Here is a 21,919-nt window from a genome sequence, read left to right on the forward strand (position 1 = left end):
GATGGGATATTAGGAAGAAATTCTTCCCTGGGAGGGTGGGGAGGCCCTGGCACAGGGTGCCCAGAGAAGCTGTGGCTGCCCCTGGATCCCTGGCAGTGTCCAAGGCCAGGTTGGATGGGGCTTGGAGCAACCTGGGACAGTGGAAGTTGTCCCTGCCCATGCCCAGGGGGTGGAATGAGATTGGATTTAAGGTCCCTTCCAAACCAAACCATTCTGGGATTGTGTGATTATGATTCTGCAGTGCCCTTGGGCACAGGCACAGCCAGGTCCCAGAGCACATCCAAAACAGTGAAGGACCAGGCTCCTGGGAGGGCACCCTCCCATAGCTTGTCCTGCTGGAAACCCACCACAAAAAACACACAGACACAGCACAGCTAATGAAAAATGGCCTTAGGAAACCTCTTGGCTCAGCAACAGAGGAAACAACTAAACGCTAAAGACATTTTAACATCTAGAATGGATGCTACATTCATATAAAAAAAAAAAGATATTCACAGTACAACAAGCTCATAGTTTTCTTGCAAAAGAAAACTCTTTTTTGAAACCCACTATTTTATTTAGTGATGAGCTTCTCCCCCCAAAAAAGTTCATTTGACAACAGCAATCAAAGACCAAACACCACTACGTCCCTGCAGAGACAATCACACTTGATTTCCTCTCTGCTGCCATTTCTGTCACCTTTTAAAACCATTCTCACATTGCCAAGGACTAACTCAGATTTTAAGCCTCCACTTCAACATTTCAGCAGCACCGGGTGCTACCCAGCTCCCCGCCTCAGCTCCGCCTTCCTTCTCCTCAGCCCCTGCAGCTCTTCCCTGAGGTGCTGCACAGCCTGCAGGATGTCCTGGCGCTGGGGATCATCCTCTGCTTTCTCTGTGTAGAGCAGGAAATGTTTCACGGTTTCGGAAAGCAGCGTTTCGGGATCCACGTCCCCCCGGCGCAGGCGCAGCATCCTCTCGCAGGCGATGGCGTAGTTTTTGTGCCAGTTCACCGGGTGATTGGGATGGGAGTTGACAATTTCTTTGTATGACTGTTAAAGGAACAAAAAGAAAAGGAAAAAAAAAAGAAGGAGGGGGCAGCAAATTAATTGAACGAAGGGGGAGCAACAGCTTTAACCAGTGCTTCAAAACTGCCTGGAAAGAAACAGATGCTATTTAGATGTCCAAGTCCAGAGCTGGAGTATTTCTGTAATTCACTCTGTGTTTGCCATTCAGCAGCATGAATCAGAAATCCAAGGGGGGTTGAAACGTTTCCCTTCCAACAGCAGCTGTTTGTTTAGAAACATTACAGATGATGGTGATAACCCCACGGCACATTTTGTGCTTCCCCCAGAGAGGTGTTACACCAAGCTGGGGGAAAAAAGAGATTTAACTGTTGTGCCTGCTAGACATTTACTCAATATTTCAGGAGATCAGGACGTCTTCCACAGGACTTAAGCAGTGTGTTGACTTGAGTGGGAATATTCATAAGCTCAACAGCAAGCATCTGCCTGGGAACTTTGCAGAATAGCAAAAATCCCAGCAAAACGGGCAAGAATGAAGGAAACTATTTGTTGATTCTCTGCTGGAGTATGAAATACTGCTCCTCTCTGCTGACACACGCTGATCACTTTGTGCATCTGTTGGCATCTCAGGCAGTCCAGTATTTCCAGAGATACCTACACCAGCTTATGGGTGTTATTCTTTGGTGTGAAATGCAGCAGAATTAATTTGCAGTGAGAAGACTGTCGGATTTTACACTTGCTGGCTCAGACGCACGACTGTGTAATGACAGAGGGGACAAGTGCATAGAGGGGACTTCAGGACAAGCAATCTCTTGGCATGGGTTTGGAGCCCAGCACAGACAACATAATTATAGCAAAAGCAGGGTGTTGACTGGTTTGCTTTTGGCATCCTCCGTGACCGAGGGGGCAAGTAGGAATGGATAAAATCCCTGAACAAATCTCTTTGAATCGGCTACGCTCCCAGTTTGGATAAACAAGGGGAATGCAGATTACAGGGCCTGTATGGAAACACTGTATTTCCATGGACTCCAGAAATTTAAAAGAAAAGGGGGAAAAAAAAAATCCACGATGGAGGCTGCAGGGAGCATTCCTAACCCAAATCCAGGACTTACAGTGTATGCAAATGTGTAAAGTTGTGATTTCATTTCTGCAGTCACACTGGCTGTTTCTGCAAGGTCAAAGATGAAGAAAGCTGTTTTCATCCTAGGAAAACAAGAAAAACTTCCATGTGGTAACTGCGTAATGCAACCAGCTCACATCAATAGATCCACATGTGGGACAACACACAGGATCTCCATTTCAGTCACCAGTGAGATGAATTTCTCCCTGTAATACATTTCCTCACCTTACAACCCAACTACCTTTGAGAGACTTTGAGCAGGACCTTTTGGGGAACAAAACAGCCACTTTCCTGAAGGCTTTGCTGGAGGCCTTGCACGCTTCATCTCATCCTGCCAGCCTTTTCCTTCTAAAGGTTGGCACATGTAGACCCAATAAGGCCATGGCCCATCAAGCTGCCTGCTTTGGTGTGTGTTTCCACACCAGTGAGCTGGCAGTGCCCACTGGCTGTTGGAAGAGAGCAAAGGAAAATTACCTGGCTTGCCACATCTCCTCGTTGGCGACAGCTTCCCAGGAAGAGGGACTGAAACTAAATGGGAATGGAAATAAAATTCAGCCATCAGATCCACCTTGCTGGGTTTCACCCACCACAACCCTTCCAACCCAGGCAGTTACAGACCTCTCAGGCAGAAGAAAACCTGGCATGAAGCCTGTGCCTCTGACAGCAGGGAATTCAGCTGATTCTCTGTCATTTAAAAAACTTTATTCCTCCCTCTCCATAGAAGGAGCCTCTGGTATATGAGATGTTTCACAGCATCCCAGTTCTCAAAGCCAGAGATGTTTTTTGCCATTGCAGGTCAATCTATGACATTTAGACCTATGGATATCTCAATAATTTCAGCTCCTGATCAAGTTTTAAGGTCAGAATTGGACCTAATACTTGACTAGAGATGCCCTTGCTATTTTTTACACTATTAAAAATCATGGATCATGGAATGGTTTGGGTTGAAAGGGAGCTTAAAGACCATCTAATTTTAACTCCCTGCCATGGGCAGGGACACCTTCCACTCCCCCAGGTTGCTCCAAGCCCCATCCAGCCTGGCCTGGAACACTGCCAGGGATGGGGCAGCCACAGCACCTCTGGGCCGTGCCTGTGTCTCACCACCCCTCACAGGGAAGAAATTCTTCCTGCTGCCTATCCAGAACACAAAACATTGAGATTATGGCTCTTGTTTAATTCCTCTAATCCTGCAGCAGGTGTGGCAATGCTGCTGGCAGGAAATGATGAGCAGGAAGGAGCAGAGGCTCCTCTGCCTCGTACCTGCCATAGTCTTCAGTCCAGTTATAGAGGTTCCTTGTGAGATGAATCCACTCTCCTGGGTCAAACACAGCTCCAGAAGGAACCAACTTTTCACATGTACCCCAGGGCCAGAGCGAGTGGCTCCTTCTCCAGGTCGAGTCCCCTTCATGAAGACCTATGCAGACAAACACTTCCTTACTGCCAAAAAAACCAACAGAGAGAGCAATGGTGAAGCTACCCCAGAGACCATGGGCTACCCCGTGTCCCTGAGCAAACCAAACCACACACAGCACACTGTGCAGCAAACACGCCCATCCAGCAATCTCCCATCAGCACGGGCACGTTTTGGGGCAGTCTGGAAAACAGATGAATTCCCCATCTGGCATTGCCCATCTGTCCTGCCAGCACAGGTGGCACATCCTGTCCCCCTTCCTGGACCTCCCAAACAGGCCAGAAGCTGCAGGAGAAGGCCATTTCTCCCCACTGGCACCTGGCTCTGCTCCTGTGCCTCCCCATCCTCGCAGGGCTCACCCCAGCTAGTCTAAATGCAGATGCTATTCTTATTCATGTGAGTATCTAATCCTTTCTCCACTCTTACTAAGCTATTTTTATATGATGATTATTCCTGGAATACATTCATTCTATGCTAATCAGTTGGCCACAATGTTCACAAAGGAGAAGCAGCAGCAATTTGCTCTCCAACCATCGTCGTTCTGAGTACACGGGAACGTTCCTTTTCTCTGTGATGAATTGTACCATCAACAACAAAAAATCATCAGTAAAAAACTCTGCAGATCACCTTTTTTCCCCCTCCTTCCTGAAAAACCAAACCAACCTCAAAACAAGAGGCAATATTATATCCAGATGGAGTTACTTCTGCAGAGGTATTTTGCTTTAATTGCAAAAATAATCTCGCCACCGGGGAGGAAGTCAGTGGAGAAAATTGGTCTTTTGGATGCACTACCAAGCTGATCCATAAAAAATTTCAGGAGTAAAAAAAGGGTCGGAGATTTTAGGAAAGCTGTTACATATGAAAGGAATGCTTACTGTTTATTTACTTTGAGGAAACGATGGAGATTAAAGGCAAGTGTCCCGTCGGGTAATACTCCTTCCACAGGATTCCACCGGTTCCCGGGAAAATAAACGCCAGGTAAATGCTTGGCCAGCTTGGGTAAATACCATTCATAAGTCATCATCTAGAATAAAAGATATTATCACCATGAAGACAAGAATCAGAAGATTTACATCCAGAAGAAATGGTTTCTGCAGGAGTAATAACCATTTGCTCCAGGAAGTCACCCCCCAAGTCAGCAGTGACACGAGGCCACAGCACCAGACTGGGTCACTGTGGTCAGCCCATGCCACCAGACTGGGTCACCACAGTCACACCACACCACAGCACCAGACTGGGTCACCACAGTCACACCACACCACCAGACTGGGTCACTGTGGTCAGCCCATGCCACCAGACTGGGTCACCACAGTCACACCACAGCACCAGACTGGATCACTGTGGTCAGATCAAACCACCAGACTGGGTCACCAGAGTCACACCACACCACCAGACCAGGTCACTGTGGTCAGCCCACACCACCAGACTGGGTCACTGTGGTCAGATCACAGCACCAGACTGGGTCACCAGTGCCTTCTGATCAGAGGCACGTGGTTCTCACTCCAACAACAAAACAGCCACTGCTGGTAAGACCCACAACAGGGATCTGGTTTGGTTAAACACAAGGAATTGGGTTTGGGGTTTGCCAACAAGTCACAGACTGACACTGTACCGTGACGTAAATCAAGTGCCTCTGGATGGGAGAGAATTTGCTGAAAGTCCTTGCAAGGAGTTTCAAAGATAAACCAAGACTTTTCCTTGAGTTTCAGTGCTTCCAGATAGTTGTTTATTAAGTCTTATCAGAGGAACAGAGCCACTAGCGTGACCCAGGTACAGCATAGAGCACAGAAAAGCAGGAGTGAGGCCTCTCTATCAAGATTTACACAACCTTTTAAAGATATTTTAACCAATAGTTACTAAAAACGTACATTATTTTTACTTTCCTACCAATTACTCAGTCACACGACCAGGAACTGCGGAATTTTCTATCCAATCATTCCAAACTACTTTTACTGCAGAACATGGAGTAGTAGAAGAAGGAGAAGAAGGTTTAGAGAACAACAACAATCCTCCATTTTGATATTTTTTACTCTTATCTATTTACTACAAAGAGAAGCCCAAAACCTCTAAATTTTTCACCCTGTGGCAATCTTACATAGTAGTCTATCACCTAATTCACACCACTGCATTTTCTAGTTCTTGTCTGACCATTGGTAATTTTTTCCAAGGTTTGAGGCTAAAACAGTGTTGTTCAGGGGGGTAAGAACCCTTAAAAACAGGCAGAGAAATATTCTCAGCACTCTGGGCTCCTACAACAGACTCTTGTTGCAAAGCCAAGTGTGGCAGTGGAAGTGTGGGTGACCCATCCTGTAACTTTTTTTTTTCTCTTTTCCCATTTCTCAGTGAAAAAGGAACATGCACACCACACTCCATCCCAGGGCTACCCACAAGTCTTAAAAAAAAAAAAAATCAGTTTTATTTATTTCCACATCATGAGTTTTATTGGACAGAGAGACCCTATCAAGGAGATCAAGGAACAACTGAACTTTTGCTGCCCATGTTTAAATCTGCCTTTCTAAATAGCACTTTCTGAACGTACCTCCTGGTCCACTAAGGTGATATCTGGCCTCATCCCCTCACAATAATGAAGGTAACGAAGAGCATTCCCAGGCAAGTCTCCTCTCAGCAGGATCACTGCCCCCATTGGCATAGAGGACAGCAGGTTCCTTGCAAACTTATCAACAACGTAGTTGTTGCTCTGATCACAGGTGCTGAAGCGAACAGATGAAAAACAGAATCTTAAAACCAGGTATTTGCATGGCTTTGCAGAATTTCAGACCAATTTTATGCTCTGGGGATCCACAGGGGAAATCCACGCTGGTCAGGTTGAAAACATCACAGAATCCCAGAAAGGTTTGGGTTGGAAGGGACTTTAAAGAACATCTCATTCCAACCCCCCTGCCATGGCAGGGATACCTTCCACCATCCCAGGTTGCTCCAAGCCTCGTCCAACCTGGCCTGGAACTTCCAGTGATGGAGAGTGTCAACAATTTAATCACTACAACAACTTAGTATCCCCATTTCCAGAGAAAGTGAGATACAGAAACAAAGCATTTAGAGCACAGGCCCTCAGAAAGCAGCACCAGATCCATAAACCACAACAGTTTTGCCAAAACACACTCACTGCACACCTTCACCTTAATTCTGGTTTCTTCTTGGGCTAAATCTACATACTTACTGGTTGGTGCTGGAAGTGCCAGTACATTGATGGCTCTGTAGAGCATTTGAAATCCTCCTCATCCTTTAATGTTTCAATTAAGATTGAAAAAGCCAAGTTTTTGTAGTATCAGGCAGAAGCAGATTTACATCAACTGAGACTGGATCCTTTTCATTACAGTTACATGCACGTACTCCAGGTATGGACTCAGGTGACACTCCAGGACAGGAGCTATGAGTGGCTCACCTGTGGACAAGCCTTTGGAAAAGGTGTGCCAAGAAAAGGATTCCTGAGGATGAAATTTACACTTCCTTGGTCAACCTCTACCTGAGCATCCCTACGAGTGCACTGATTCCTATCCAAGTGACTGCACGTGGTGATGGGATAGGGAAGCCCCAAACTACAGATTTAAGTTTTCAAAAAAAAAATAGAAAAAAACCTCAGGGCCCAAGGTAACCTGAAGGAAAGCAAAGGCCAAATGAATTCTGCAAATCTCCTTAGGAGATAAAGCACAGATTTACAAGGGTTTTGTATTAGAAGTTTATGCATCTACAGAGTTTTTTTCCTTCAACCTACATGACACCCCCTGGAGTTACAGCCTGGAGCTGGTGACTCTGAGGGACATCAAACCAGGGAGTCCTGCAGGCTGTGACCAGGCAAGCTTAGGTGGGGTGTGGAAAGTGCCTTTCCCACTCCCAGACAAGGACAGAAACCCCAGGAGCACCCCAACCCACCCTGTGAGGCAGCACCAAGGGAATTCCTCACCTGTAATTTGCCCAAAGTTGAGAAGCAACGAGGGCAAGAGCAGGAAGCCACTCCAGCCAGGGCAGCAGCCGGGTGCCTTCCAGCACAGTGCTCCTTCCAAAGTTGGCCAGTGTGGCCAGCCCCAGCCCTGCCAGCACGGCCACCACAGCACTGCTCTGCAGCCAGAACCGCTCCACCTAGGAGAGAATCCCAGAACTGGGGTTGGGTTGGAAGGGACCCTAAAGATCATCCCATTCCACCCCATATTTCACACCTTCCACCATCCCAGTTGCTCCAAGCTCCATCCAAACTGGCCTTGGAGCTGTATTTTGGCACCTTCTGCAGCTTCAAGACAAGTGCCTGCTCCTGGTCAGATGGTTTTAAGGTTTTGAATGTTTCTCTCAAAAATTAACATGCCAGAGCAACTTTCGGAGTGCAACTTACCACGCCTAGAAACAAAGGCTTTGTAACATCCAAATTTGCTCTCCAAGCAAAGAAAAGGGAATAAAGGCAGAGCATTCCAGTGAAGAGCCAGATCACAGCTGATTTCTGCTGCTTTGACCTATAAAAAAAAAGATGTATCACTCCTGGGACATGATGAAAAATGAAGCAAAAATTTTATGTGCTTGAACTCCTTGCATACCTAAATGCATTTAACACAGGGAGCTGATGAGCCTTTCTTTACCCTCACCATTTATGAAACTTCTGTTTTAAAAGCACAAAACCATCAGGATTTCAGGAGTTTTAAGCTTGCCATCTACCAAGCCACGGGGTTAACCAGGACTAAGGGATATTTTGCTCTTAATAATAGATGACCACAGCCAATTGCTGCAATTTCTGCAGCAGCAAGCAGAAGGCAAAGCAAGCTGCCCATGCAGGCAGTAAGAGAAATGTGCAAAAAATGCACATTGAAGCAAATATTGTCCAACTTACGGCAGTGCTGTGCTCACACAGGCCACGAGTGCCAGGGCAAGGACAGGAAGGGAGAGCTCTGACTTCATCTGTGCCAGCTGGAAACTGTGGAGAAATTAAAGTGTGGATGTGTTACCCCCAAATCACCCCCTGCACTCAATTAAACTATCAGGAGTAACAGGGAACATGCACAACAGAACATATTCCCATTCTGCTGGGATTAAGTCTACCAGAAATGGGGATGAGGGTGGGTTACACAGCAGGATTTTGAAGGAAAGATCACTGGGGAGGGGGATCCAGAGTTTTTCCATCAGTGAGGAAGACAGAGGGTATGAATGCTGTCCCTGTGCTGGACACACAGGGCCCCAGCTCTGGACAGGATGAGGAAAGGCAGGACAGGAGCTCAAAGGACAGCAGCAGCAACAGGTTTCTCTCCATGAAAGGCAGAGCCCAGGTGTTACTCACAGCAGCATCTCTCTCATACTGGATCCTGTCTCAGACTTGGCCTGAAATAAAAACAAAGGACACCCATGAGAAACCCACACACTGATTGGGTATCACTGGGGCAAGGGAAGTCTTCTCATTTTCTGTCTGCAAGCAAGGCAGCAACCTCTACTCAAACCTTCACTGCAGGATGTTCTCCCACATTCCTGTTTTATGAGAAGCCACTGAAGGATTTACCCCCTGCATAAATATTTTTCTAAGGTGCTGACAACTCATTACCCTGTGATTAGAGCATGTCATCTGGTTTAATAATGATCTCTGCTATATCATGGAATCATTAGGGTTGGAAAATCCCTCTGAGATCATCAAGTCCAACCATTAACCCATCACTAACCCACGTCCCCAAGTGCCACATCCACACACCTTCTAAATCCCTCCAGGGATGGTGATTCCACCACTGTCCTGGACAGCCTATTCCAATGCCTGACCATTCTTTCTGTGATTTTTTTTTTCCTAATATGCAGTGTAAACCTCTCCTGGCACAACCTGAGGCCATGTCCTCTATCTTCATGGCAGAATTATTTTCTGGGACATCTCCCCAGAGCCTAAGATGAGCTCAATTCCTCCTTGATTACCAGACTTGCCCCTGTCTCCTCTGCCCTGCCAAATGCAGAGCTATGAGATTTACATAAGATACATGAGAATTCTTATTACAGTGATCTGCAATCCATGGCACAAGTCTGGAAAAAAAAGACATGCTGTGTGGAGGTGAGGAATTACCTTCACTGCTGCTTGTTGGAAAAGTGGTGGCTACCAGAGAAAAGGTAAGGTAAATGGGTTCAGGAGGTCTGGAAGGAGTATTTAATCTCAATAAAAATGGAATAGTTCATTGCATTCAGGATTTGATTAAAAAAATAAGTGTCAGAGGATGCAGAGCCAGCTCAGAGCTCCTGAAGCCCCACCTTGCTGGCAGCTGATGGCCCCAGACACATCCTTTGCAGAAATGACATTTCTGGTCTATGGCTTACAGGTAGAACCCTCTCCAAAATATTTCCTGGGCTTTTTTTTGACCCTGCCTGCCCTTAAAACAGAGCTATGATCCGGATGCAAGGGCTGTCTGTCCATCCAGCAGTGCTCTGGCATTATCCCAACTGGCACCAGGACCAAACGTTTGGATTTTGCTGTATTTATTGCTCCTGCTTCAGACAAGTTCATCCTAAATGTGATTTGTGGTGTAGGATTACACACAGTCCATCCCTAAGCCTCCTGAACATCAACTTGAATTCATCACATTTGATGGAGAGAGGAGTTAAGGGATTTGTATGCCTTGGTATTGCTCTGCCCAGTGGAGGCTGATTCTCAGGAGACAGCTGGGAACAGGACAACAGGGGAAGTCACACAAGTCCTTCAGAGGGTGGACCTGATCTCTGTAGGAATTTTTGGACAGATTCAGTGGCAGCAGCAGGAAATATCATGTCTTTTGACACACATCCTAAAGCCACACAGCTCTCGGAGAAGGGTGGAATGGCACAGTGACAGTGATGCTGTGTCACACTGGCTGCATGTGAGGGGTAATTTCTGAGGATGTGGGGCTCCAGGACCCCAAGGAGTGACAGAACATGTACACCACACCTTTTTATCGTTTTCCTCCCAGTGGTGTGATTTCCCAGCCCTCTGCCCTGAAATCTTTGAAGCAGGACAGAAATTGGGTTGATGGGCTGGTGATTTCCTTGGGTGGCCAGAGCCCAACATCCAAGTCAGGGCTGGAGGAGGCAGCAAGTTCAGCAAGCAACCATGGATACTTCCCTCCCTTGGCAAGAGCAGAGACCTCAATCACTCAGATCAGAGGCTCCTGAGAACCTTCAAACCAACCATTCACTTAAATTCAACATTAATAAGTTAGGAGGAATAATTTAGAACCCTCAAACCAACCACTCAATCAACATTAGTAAGTTAAAGAGGAATAGCTTTTAAATGAAAACTGCTTGTGATCTCTTTAAATGTCTGAGTTAAAAATAGAAAAATAAGACAATATTAATCTCAAAAACACCACAAAATTGATGTCACCAACTTCCTCTAGCACAGTTTGCTATTTGGGCTCCTACACACATAAGACACCCACACAGCTTCCAGGAAATAATAGGGCTCATCCCATAAAGAAAAGAGAATTATCTCTTTGCTTTCCCAGCCACATGATCCACTCCCAGAAAACCTGACAGGTCAGGAGGTCAAAATCAGAAATAAATGCTTAAAAAAATGAAACATTTTCAATTTCCTTCCCCGCAAGCCCTTAATCGTCACAAACAGAACAGTTCTGCTGTTGCATAAGTGGAAAGAAAGTAATTTAGGCAATGACCCTTGTTTACCAGATTGAATGTCCCATATTCTTCCCTCAGAAAGTGGGTCAAAAATCCTTGAAAAGTCGTCTGGTCTCCCCATGTCCAGCGGGCTCGATTGAGGTAGGACGAAGCCGGCAGATAGAGATAAGGCAGCAAACCAGCCAAGAAGCATAAACCCAACTTCAGCAAATGGCCTGGGGACAATTCCTGCACCAAAATATGTCATATTGCATAACAATGTTTATTTTAGTTTAATCACGCTGGAACTTCAAGAACAGATAAAGAAAAAACATCAAATATATTTACACAGAGCTGATCTCTCAATTTATAGTAAGTCCCTACAAAATGCTATGTTAAACCTTACGATTTTGTGGATTACTAGGAAACTGCATCAAACTGATCTCCTTTGCATGGCAGGGTGAAATTTAAGTGAAGCAAATAATATTAGCTAGGACTCATGAGTATCATACTCATTGCATCTTTCACATTTAAATCATGGCATGACATGCATAGATGGCTGAAGCACTGCAAGGCTGAGATAACCCACTTTGCAGCGATTAAGAGTTGGCTGGTTTTCCATCTGGCAAAAAAAAAAAACCCACATAAATGCTGCTCTAGTACAACTACACACATCACCACCATCATCAGGAGTCAGTTTTGCCATTTACTTGATCGTGATTACGCTGGCTAAATTGGATAGGCCAACTTTTGGGGTGGGATTTTCAAGACTGCCTAAGGGGTCAGGGAGACAAGACTTTCAAAGGGACTTCTGTGCCTAACTCCTTTAAGTGCTTTGGAAAATCCCACCCTAGAATATTGCACGCTTGCTTTGTCGTTAGCCACTGCCCTGTCAATCAAAGCACTTCCTCAGCATTTGGGGTTACTGGGAGTGATGATCTATGGAGCAGAGAAAGGAGCCCGATAATGGTGGTGGTCAGAGCTCCTTCAGAAGAAAGATGGCTCATTTGTACTTTAAAAGGGCAGTTTTCCATCAATTACCCATCTTATTCAGTGGTTTCCTGCAGCAGGCACTACTGGGCTGTCGAAAGTATTTCCCAGGATTATTATATTGGCACAACATTGCCCTTGCTGGAAATCACTGAGGCCTCTCTGGATCTCCCTGCTTAAAAAAAATAAAATTCTGTTTAGAGGACACAAATATATTGCAGAAATGAGTCTTCATTGTGTTCATGGAAATATATGGCCAGAAAGGGGGTTGTTGGGGATGATGAACAGATTTTGGATCAAGCTTGTCTGAGTTGCAACACATCTCTTGCAGCTCATGTGCTTCACCCAGGCTTAGTTATGCCCTGTGCCACGGCTGAGAACCACACAGGATTTATCTGGAAAAGGGTGGAAAAATACAGGCAGGACTGGCCTGGCAGCAACCTGGCCAAGTGTCACCTTCACAGGGACAACAGAGAGAGGGGAGAGTGATGGAGGCTTCCCAGAGCCACCTGCAAAATCATCAGAGCATCTGCATCGCTGAGATTGCTGCTGTTTTCTGCTCAAAGTAGAATTCCTACAACACCTCTGCATCCAGCCTGATGCACTGACCCACAGAAGACCAGCAACAGCAGAAAAGAGCATGGCAGGGCCTCCAAAAGGCACCCAGGAGCCTCATCCAGGTGGGTACATATCACCTCCATACACCAGGCACGCAAAAATGTGTCTTTGTCTTCATTACAAGAGGTGAAAAAGGAGGGATATCTTGAGAAGGGGATGTATTGGAAGGGATCAGAGGTTTGCAGGCAGAACATGCCCTGCCATGAGTGGACGTGGCTTTTGCTGGTTACCACCAGGGAGCCAACACACAGAAACTCATCTTCAGGCGAGCTGATGGCATGAGGAAGCCAGAGTTTTTAGTTGCAAGTATTATTTTAGCTCACAGGGTTTTTGCAAGCAGCTGGGGCAGAGCACTCCTCTGCCAGGGGATGCAAGGGGGTCGCAGATCACCGGCATGAGCCAAGGCCCTAATTTGTGATCACAGAATCATAAAGGTTTGGGTTGGAAGGGAACTTAGAGATCATCCAGTTCCAACCCCTGCCATGGGCAGGGACACCTTCCACTATCCCAGGTGTTTCCAAGCCCTGTCCAACCTGGCCTGGAACACTTCCAGGGATGGGGCAGCCACAGCTTTTGTGGGAAGCCTGTGCCAGGGCCTCACCAGCCTCACAATTGTGATCACAGAATCATAAAGGTTTAGGTTGAGAGGGAACTTAGAGATCATCCAGTTCCAACCCCTGCCATGGGCAGGGACACCTTCCACTATCCCAGGTGTTTCCAAGCCCTGTCCAACCTGGCCTGGAACACTTCCAGGGATGGGGCAGCCACAGCTTTTGTGGGAAGCCTGTGCCAGGGCCTCACCAGCCTCACAGGGAAGAATTTCTCCCTAATATCTAAATCTAACCCTGCCCTCTATCAGTTTAAAGCCACTCCCCTTGTCCTGTCACTCCATGCCCTTGCCAAAAGCCTTCTTGGAGACCCTCCTTAGATCAGGCCCCTTGAGATCAGTGGCTGTGGTGTCAGACTGTAACTCCAGTGGGTTACGGCTATCATGTACATCAGCTTAGAAGCAGCACAAGTGCTGGGGGAGAAGAAATAATCACAGCCTTATGAAAACAGAGATGTGGGTCAGTAAATACGTACCTTCTTTCTGAAAAGCCGTGAGAGAACCCAAGGGACAACACAGGCAACATAAAGCACTATCGTGTGCTGATTGCACAGACTGAGCCCACAGCAAAAAGCTCCCAATTTAGAGATCTGAAAGGGGAAAAAAAATAAATGAAAATTCACAATTACTATTTACAAGTTTGCAAAAATATCCAGAGATCAAAAAGATTCAGCACAGCATCCTTACAGGAGAAAGGCAAATCCACCAATGAGCACTGGTCAGTTGTAACACAGAACATGGGGTGCTTTTTTGTTAGTTACAGGGAGATTTCAACTGTTTAACAGAAAACATTCTTTAAGAAGTGTCCAGCTGAACAGCCTCCATGCATACAGAGATCCCATGTAGCATCATCACATGCTAATGATGTGAAGAGTCCAATTCCTGAACCCCAGCTCCAAAGGGGAGGCTGCCCAGCAGTTCACTCTGAATGATTTTTCAGAAATGCCCTAAAATAAAGCCATTATCCACAGAAATTTCGGTTTTTATAACAGGAATGATTTTTTTCCTCTTTGTAAGGCACATGGGGCTAAAGTCAGGGCTGCACAAACTTCTTAAGCTAAGGGAATTAAATACCCCTCATTAGTCTAAAAGCTCCAGGCTGTTCCAGTGCCCAACCACCCTCTGGAGAAGAACCTTTTCCTGATATCAAAGCTAAACCTCCCCTGCTTGTTTCATCCACTGGTGAGGGTGGTGTGTGTGAGATGCAAACACTTGCCTTGGTGTAGTGATGGGATCACCTTGTAATTTTTAATTAACTGCTTAGCATTCCATGCTGGACACTGCCTTGCCACAGAAACACCTTCCCATAGGTTCAGAAAAGCCTTTGAGGGTTTCAGAGCCGCCCTCAAAGGGAGCAGGACTCAGAACCACTTCAGTAATTTTTTAAGTACATTGGTGAACTCCAACATGATGTTTGTACATCTGATTTAAGAAAAGCACTGCAAGCTTGCTGTTGGCAGCCTGGCTTCTTCCAGGCGTGGGATGCCAGACATTCCAAAAACCATTGGAACAAGCTCCTTAACTGCTTCTGAAAATCTAATTTTGAAAATCCCATTGGAAACCGGGCATGTGAAACATGGGAGAAGGTTGGAAAATGCCCAACTCCATGTCTGTGGAATTGAGGTTGTGGGGATCTTGGGACAGTGCTCATTACAAAATTTAAAAAAAGATAAAAATCCAATGGTGAAAAAAGGTCTCTGTAGCCATTGACAAAACATGTTATTTGAGAACTCACGAAGCTGAGTAAACTACCACTGCAGACTCCTGAAATTCTAGGCTAGCCCGACAAAAATCCCTTTATTCACACAATTTACAGGAGTCACAGCAGGCAAGTCTATCGGAGGAAAAGAGATCAGATGTTCGGGCAAACAAAAGTAGAAAGAACAAGACTGCTGAGCAAAAATATCATTTGGCTGCCTAGTCTGTTTAAAAAGTAGCAAATACAGCATGAAATTTAAAGTCTCTGTATTTAACAATGCTATTATTTTAGGGGTACATTTAATTTCAAAAGAAAAACTGATTGAAAATTTGCTTGTTCCCATTTTTTGAGTAGAAACCTGGGTTTGTGATTAGACGACGTTTTCTGTAAAATAAATCTATTTATCCCAAACAAAAATACCAGTTCTTAAAACAAAACCTTGAACACCCACAGCCTAGTTTGTGTCTTTGATGCAGAATGAACTAAAACATTTAGATGAAAATCATTTTGCTTTTCCTGCTTCCACCCTGTGGGTATTAAATAAACCCACCCCAAACCCATCCAACAGGTCCCAACTCAATCCTTAAACAAAGTGAGCAGGTTTTTTTCAGTGTTTGTCACTTCTGAACATCCAGGTAGGTCAGGGATGGACCCCACCCAGCACAGGTGCTGAACCAAGTCCCAAAATTTGGCCTTCTTATTTAAACACAACTAAATCAGCAGTAAATGAACAGGAGATTAAACAGACAGGTGATAACCCATTTAGGAAAAAAAAAAAAAAAAGAACTATTCACTTTGCTTGAGATGTTTTACCTTTGATCTCTCTTTTGCAGTGGATGCCTCCTCAAAATGAGCAGTGAGAGCCATCAGCAGCCCCACAAACAGATTGTTTAGGCTGAAAACCTCTGCCGTGATGGACCACTGCCATGTTAGACGAGAAAATGAAAACACCCCCGCAGCAAGGATTCCTCCAGCATGCGAGCCAGAAAGCCTGCAAACACAGATAACATGAAATCTCCTTTTCCAACAAAAAAAAAGCTTACTTTATTGTCCTTCCTTTTTTAATTTTTTTTTTTTTTAGAACATACAGTAGCAGCAGCAATGAGTGCCACCCAGCACCCTGCCAAAACATTATATGGTTAAGATCTCCCTAATAATTTCTCTGCAAAGGATTGGGAAGAGCACAGACTGTTTGCCAGCCACCCAACACCAGAGGATCTGCTTCTTCTCGCCATGAAAACTTCCAGGATTGAATTTGGTTCAGAAATCCTGAGGAGTGATGGCCCAGCGGGTCATGATGCACCGAGCCAGGGAGTCACGGCTCTAACGGGATGCTCTGGAGGAGATGCCAGCAAGGGTGCAGCCTTCAATTCATCAAGGAGCTCAATTAAGAGTGGATTAGAGCTATTCAGGATGGACAGCATTAGCAGGGCTGTCCTGGGGGGTGTTTGGTGTCCTGGGGGTGGGTGGGGATTGCAGCACCCACAGTCCCAGCAGAAAGAGGTGCCCACCATGGTCAGGAGTGTGGGAAATGGGTGCCAGCTCCAGCAAGAGGGAGGGAGAGGGTGAAGCACCCACTGTTGGGATGGCTGTGAGCCCAAGAGGCTCTGTGACTCCCAGATGGGATAATGGCACACACTCCCCACAGAGCCACCAACTCAGCTGGATGCTGCAGCCAGCACAGGGAGCCCACGAGGTGGAACTCAGCCCAGGAAACCCATTCCACCACAGTGGCTCTTCCCACCCAGTCTCACTGGGAGCAGCTCTGGCTCTGCCTGTCTGGAAGCTCTACCCTTTAGGAAGTCACCCTGAAAAGACACTGTGTAGGGCACCACAACATGCTCAATTAAGCCTTATCCAAAGACACAAATAGCTGTGGCTGTGGTCAAAGCCCCTCTCCAGAAAGTCACCATTCCCCTGTAAGACTCAGCTAGTCTCTACCACATACTGGGTATTTTTCTAATTCCACCCCAGACAGGCACAATTCCATTTAGTCCTGACAATTCCAGAAGGTTTAAGCAAAAAATTATAAGCTACCCAACTTCTTCATCGAGCTACTCGTGTGATTTCCATGTGAGATGAGGAAGCTCCTGATAGAGCACTCTCTACAAGGGCTCCTCTCTTTGGTTTGCCAGAGTATCTGAAGCTATCTGGAAAATAGGACTGATGATTTTTATCTCTTTTGTGAAGTATTTTGAGATCTGCACCTGCAGGATGTAGCCGAAGGGTGAGAAGGGTGGAGTTAACATTGGGAAAAAAGGCAACAACTCTGAGGTGTTCCAGGCCAAGCTCAGGGTGACACAGAGAGTTCAACATCAAGACTGTGGGAAGAAATCTCAAAAAAAATCAATGGAATTAGGAAAAAACCTAAAGAAAAATACCAGGAAAGGGCAGCAGGACTGTGTGTAACTAAAAACCAGTAGATCTCCAATACACAAATCCACTTTATAACGTTCCTATGTTTTGACTAAACCATTTAAACAGTTCAAACTTTTAGTTATAACGAAGCAACTTCATCAACTCCTTTGAAATTCTTGCAGGGAAATAAGGTAAAAAAATGGTGAAGCAACTTTTCCAAAAATCTTCTGAAAAGCAGCATTTTAGGCAAACGACCCAATCATTCACCAACTCTCCTTGTCTTTCCCAGGAAAGACTCAAGTGTATCATGGGAATTCAAATGAGATGAAAGAAATCCCATCCTCTTGATAAAATCAAGTCTCAAACCTGGGCATCGAGTTTTATGAAATAAGGCTTAAGCAAAAGTCACTCAACTCAAAGTTTAAAGATTTATCCCAGCTATGTGGGACAGAAGACACCTTGCTCACCAAGCAGTGCAGGGTCAGGATCCCCAACCAAGCACAGCCCACAGACCTGTTTGTCCACAGAATCACAGAAACAGTCATAGAACGGCTTAGGTTGGAAGGGACCTTAAAGCTCATCCAGTCCCACCCCCTGCCATGGGCAGAGACACCTCCCCCTAGCCCAGTTTGCTCCAAGCCCCGTCCAACCTGGCCTTGGACACTTCCAGGGATCCAGGGGCAGCCACAGCTTCTCTGGGCACCCTGTGCCAGGGCCTCCCCACCCTCACAGGGAAGAATTCCCTCCCAATATCCCATCTAACCCTGCCCTCTGGCATGGGAAGCCATTCCCCCTTGTCCTGTCACTCCAAGCCCTTGTCCAAGTCTCTCTTCATCTCTCTTGGAGCCCTTTTAGGTTTTGGAAGGGGCTCTAAAGTCTCCCTGGAATCTTCTCCAGGCCGAACAACTTTCCCAGGAAAGCCAGGCTGCTGAGCCCACTTTGTGACAGTGCATCTAAGCACAACAGATGCCAAAAAACCAAATGGGAACATGTTGCATTCTTGAAGAACATCAGGAAAACAGCTTTGGGAAGTGCAAGCTGGAGACCAGCAGGTTCTGTTACCAGTAATGGAAATGATGGATTTGTGAGGTTGCTGATTCAGAGGAAAACCCTCAAAAGTGGAAGCAATCAGAGCAGGTATCTCCAAAGGAGGATGAAGAGCACCTGGCAGAAGAAACTCAACAATCCACAGTGCAAAGCAGCACCAGCAGGATGAGTAGAAATTAATCCCATGCAATTGCCAGCATGATTTTGGGGCAAATTAAATCAATCCAGCCTGCAGCTGGGGTAACATGGTTATACAGCTCATTTTGACCAACATGAGGGTCTCCATGCTCCTCTGCCATCTTGCAGCCTCTAGGGATTCTCTGGCACAGAGTGACAATGTGCCACAACTCCCCTGCCTCAAAGCCAAGATGACCTTGATGGGGATACCTGAAAACAGAGGCTAGACAAAATTAAGAGAATAAAAGCAGGTATTTATTGAAGGGCCTTTGATAAGGTGCACTTATGGGCAGACAGAGCCCTAGGGCTACACCCAAAATAGACGACGGGTCACAGGTTTTTCACACTTTTACAGGTTTGGTCCATTTGCATATCAGGGTTAATTCTCCAATTACAATTTCAGGTAATGATGTCAATACCCCAAGTTTGTTCCCCCTTTTTAGAGGCTTAGTTTACATATTTCAGGGCCTGGGACAACAAGGTGTGCTTGAGACTCAGGCCTAGAGAAGATTCATTATGTCTAACCAGAATGGGAGAACAGTAGCTAACAGGCTATGGAGTTTTAGAGTTACACACTAAAGCAGTACAGGATGTGAACAACATAAAAGCTGAATCCTAAGGCATCAACCTCAAATGCATACATTGTCCAAGGAGGTGCCAGTAAACCTCAGGCATGGACAGCTCAGCCACCTACACCACTCTGGACCAAAGACCAACCTCAACGTGGAAAAGACATTGGTGGGTGTTCAGTGATGCAAGGCAGAATGAGATGAAGGAACTCTCCAGAAAAGGCACAAAACCTGAGAGTAAAATAGAGATGGGAAAAAAATGAAAAAGCAAAGGGATGGGGCAGAGCTTTGAAACTGAGATCAAGAAGCTTAAAGCCAAGAACATTTTTTCCCCATCCCTGGAAGTGCTCCATGCCAGGTTGGATGGGGATTGGAGCAGCCTGGCCTAGTGAAAGGCATCCCTGCCCATGGCACCAGGGTGGAACAGGATGATCTTTAAGGTCCTTTCCAACCCAAACCATCCTGGGATTCCATGAGTCTCTAAAAAGCATGAAAAGTTTTGCAAAGGAGGGCAGTGCAATCTACAGCTGAAGATGTTGCTGACATGTTACATCAGGAAGCAGGACATTAGGGAGCCAGAAGGTAACGACTGCTTTACTTACAGGCACAGAGAGAATTCTTGTGGTTAACACAGAGTATTTTGTGGAAGAAGGTTAATGCAAGAGCTAAAGGTGCATAACTCCAGTAAGAGCTCAACAACCCAGTGACCAAAGTGGAGACAGAGAGGGAACGAGACCAAGAGGCCACTTGTTGTGCGGAAGTTAAGAAGTTTTTCATGGCAAATAGGCACTTCCCTCACCAAAATCAAACACCAGGCCTGGCACTGACAATGCAAATATTTCCTGCAGTGAAGCCCTGCTGGACAAGAAGAATCACAGAGTCTTTGGGCTCAGCCACCCATCCTGGAGACCCACACTCTGCCATCCACACTGGCTGGAGGCTTCCCAGGTGTGCCATGGTTGGGAGGAGGAAACATTTGGGTTTTTTCCTGGAAATACCTTCTAGTTGCTTAACACTGTCTTTCCTTTTGACAGCACATCAGGACCAAAGAGCAGAGAGCAGCAGAGATTTATCCTCACTCAAATTCTACTCTGTCTTTGAACACATTTTTCAAACAGAGTCGAGGTGCTACAAAACACAGCAAAGACACACAACAGCTGAATCCTCAACTGGCCTCATGGAAAAGCAACATCTAGGAGGGCTTTATCCCAATGATTCTCGTGAGAAGGGAGGGTAGATAGCTGCTCCCCCAAATCCAGCTTGTTTCCCCAGTCTTTGGGCCCAGTATGAGAAAGAACAGCCCCAGCACACAGGAGTCAGCCCATGGAAGAAGAAAAGAATTGAAACCACGGCAAAAGTGGGAAAGTCTTCATGACCATCATCTGAAAATGCACTCAGAAGGGACAGAAAGAGTCAGCAAAGGAGAGATCACACAGTCCTTTGTGAGAAATATTTTCCCATGGCATCCCTAAACATAAGAGGAAAAGACTAAAAAAAAAAAAAAATCATGATTTTGTTTTCCTTTTCAAGCACACAAGTGAAAGAATGTGTGGCTGGGCCTCAGCTCCAAGGATGAAGCCAGTAGGAATTTGCCTTAATCAGAACTATTTTACCTGCAGGTTTTATTAAGGGTTTGGGGGAACATTTGGGAAAACTGAAATTAAATATTTTAACCTGAGGTTTTTTAGCAATTATAGTTTTTTGCTTCTCATTTGCTGAAAATCACTAAAACACGCAAGTTTGCTAAATTTAAAATTTAGCCTTTCCTCTAAGTTTCATAAAACTTTCCTTCAGCCAAGGTTACAAGTCACATGCATTTAACAAAAAAACTCCACCAGCGTTTTTACTTTTTATTTTGAAAATAATGGCAGATGTTTTATATTTAATAATTCCCCAAAACGTATTAAATGATCAGCATAAAGCTACACATGGATGGGAATTGGAATTTAATTAAAATGTTTTCGTTAAATGCAATCTCCAGTGCACCAGGTTCATTAAGAAAAGTAAGATAATTGGAATGGTTTATATTTGAAGCTGATGTATTTAACACTGGCAACACCTATCTGTACCTAGTGAAATAAGCTGATTATTTCTACCTTCTCTTCCCTCCAAAACTTTACAGGCAGCAGATCTTAGCCTTGTATCTTTTTTTTTTTTTTTTTTTTGGTAGCAATAATAAAACAGGTAGTGGAATAAGAAAAAACTCTCCTGATTTTTAAAATCCCCACTGATTAACTAATTAATGGATTTGGTTTTTTTAATTTCAGTCTCTCCCTACACCTGCAGATGACGACCCTGATGTCAGTGGTTCCCTGTTTACTTCCACAGACTCCAGGTACATCACCAGCAACTTCTGCCTCTGCAATTCTGTGGCTTTGCAGTAGCAAAGATACATCCCTTGAATGTATTTTTATTTCAAGGCAGTGCACTAAAGAGTTAACATTTTGAATTTAAGAGGTTTTGCTTGTTAGTCAATCAATTTAAAAAACCCAACTATTTTTTTTATGCAGGCTAAACAGAAAGGGACATAGAAGACTCAACAACCAAGCTTCCCACAGATAAATTTTAAGTGTGCATGAGCATCGGTGCTGAAATAGAAGAATTGTTTAAAAATGAAAATCCAAACATGAGTTTAGGGCTTAAGTAACAATAATTATCCCCAAAAACCCAATCCCTCTGGGTTTGCCTGCCTCTTAGCCACAAACACTCCATGACAAAAGGCAGTTTCTCTTGCTCTCAGCGCTGAAGAGCCAGCTCAGGTACTAC

At 45.3% G+C, this 21,919-nt stretch overlaps 1 protein-coding gene across 2 annotated transcripts in view; it reads right to left on the bottom strand.

The window, feature by feature from the left end:
- Nucleotides 1-375: 375 nt before the first annotated feature.
- Nucleotides 376-21,919, bottom strand: part of TMEM260 (transmembrane protein 260) — a 34,017-nt gene continuing 12,473 nt past the window's right edge. Inside the window, exons 2-14 of one of the 2 annotated variants that reach the window (XM_017738913.1) lie at nt 15,816-15,993; nt 13,780-13,893; nt 11,158-11,337; nt 8,813-8,853; nt 8,369-8,452; nt 7,880-7,997; nt 7,457-7,632; nt 6,074-6,245; nt 4,410-4,558; nt 3,384-3,560; nt 2,598-2,651; nt 2,116-2,206; nt 376-1,030 (exon numbers count right to left, since the gene is read on the bottom strand). In XM_017738913.1, the coding sequence (XP_017594402.1) occupies nt 758-1,030; nt 2,116-2,206; nt 2,598-2,651; nt 3,384-3,560; nt 4,410-4,558; nt 6,074-6,245; nt 7,457-7,632; nt 7,880-7,997; nt 8,369-8,452; nt 8,813-8,853; nt 11,158-11,337; nt 13,780-13,893; nt 15,816-15,993 (1,807 nt within the window). In that variant the 3' untranslated portion in view covers nt 376-757. The remainder of the gene's footprint in view (nt 1,031-2,115; nt 2,207-2,597; nt 2,652-3,383; nt 3,561-4,409; nt 4,559-6,073; nt 6,246-7,456; nt 7,633-7,879; nt 7,998-8,368; nt 8,453-8,812; nt 8,854-11,157; nt 11,338-13,779; nt 13,894-15,815; nt 15,994-21,919) is intronic. The other variant, XM_017738914.1, reaches the window with a different exon arrangement.

Source organism: Corvus brachyrhynchos, unplaced genomic scaffold (assembly GCF_000691975.1).
Source record: "Corvus brachyrhynchos isolate BGI_N302 unplaced genomic scaffold, ASM69197v1 scaffold245, whole genome shotgun sequence".
In the NCBI taxonomy this organism is placed as follows: domain Eukaryota; kingdom Metazoa; phylum Chordata; class Aves; order Passeriformes; family Corvidae; genus Corvus; species Corvus brachyrhynchos.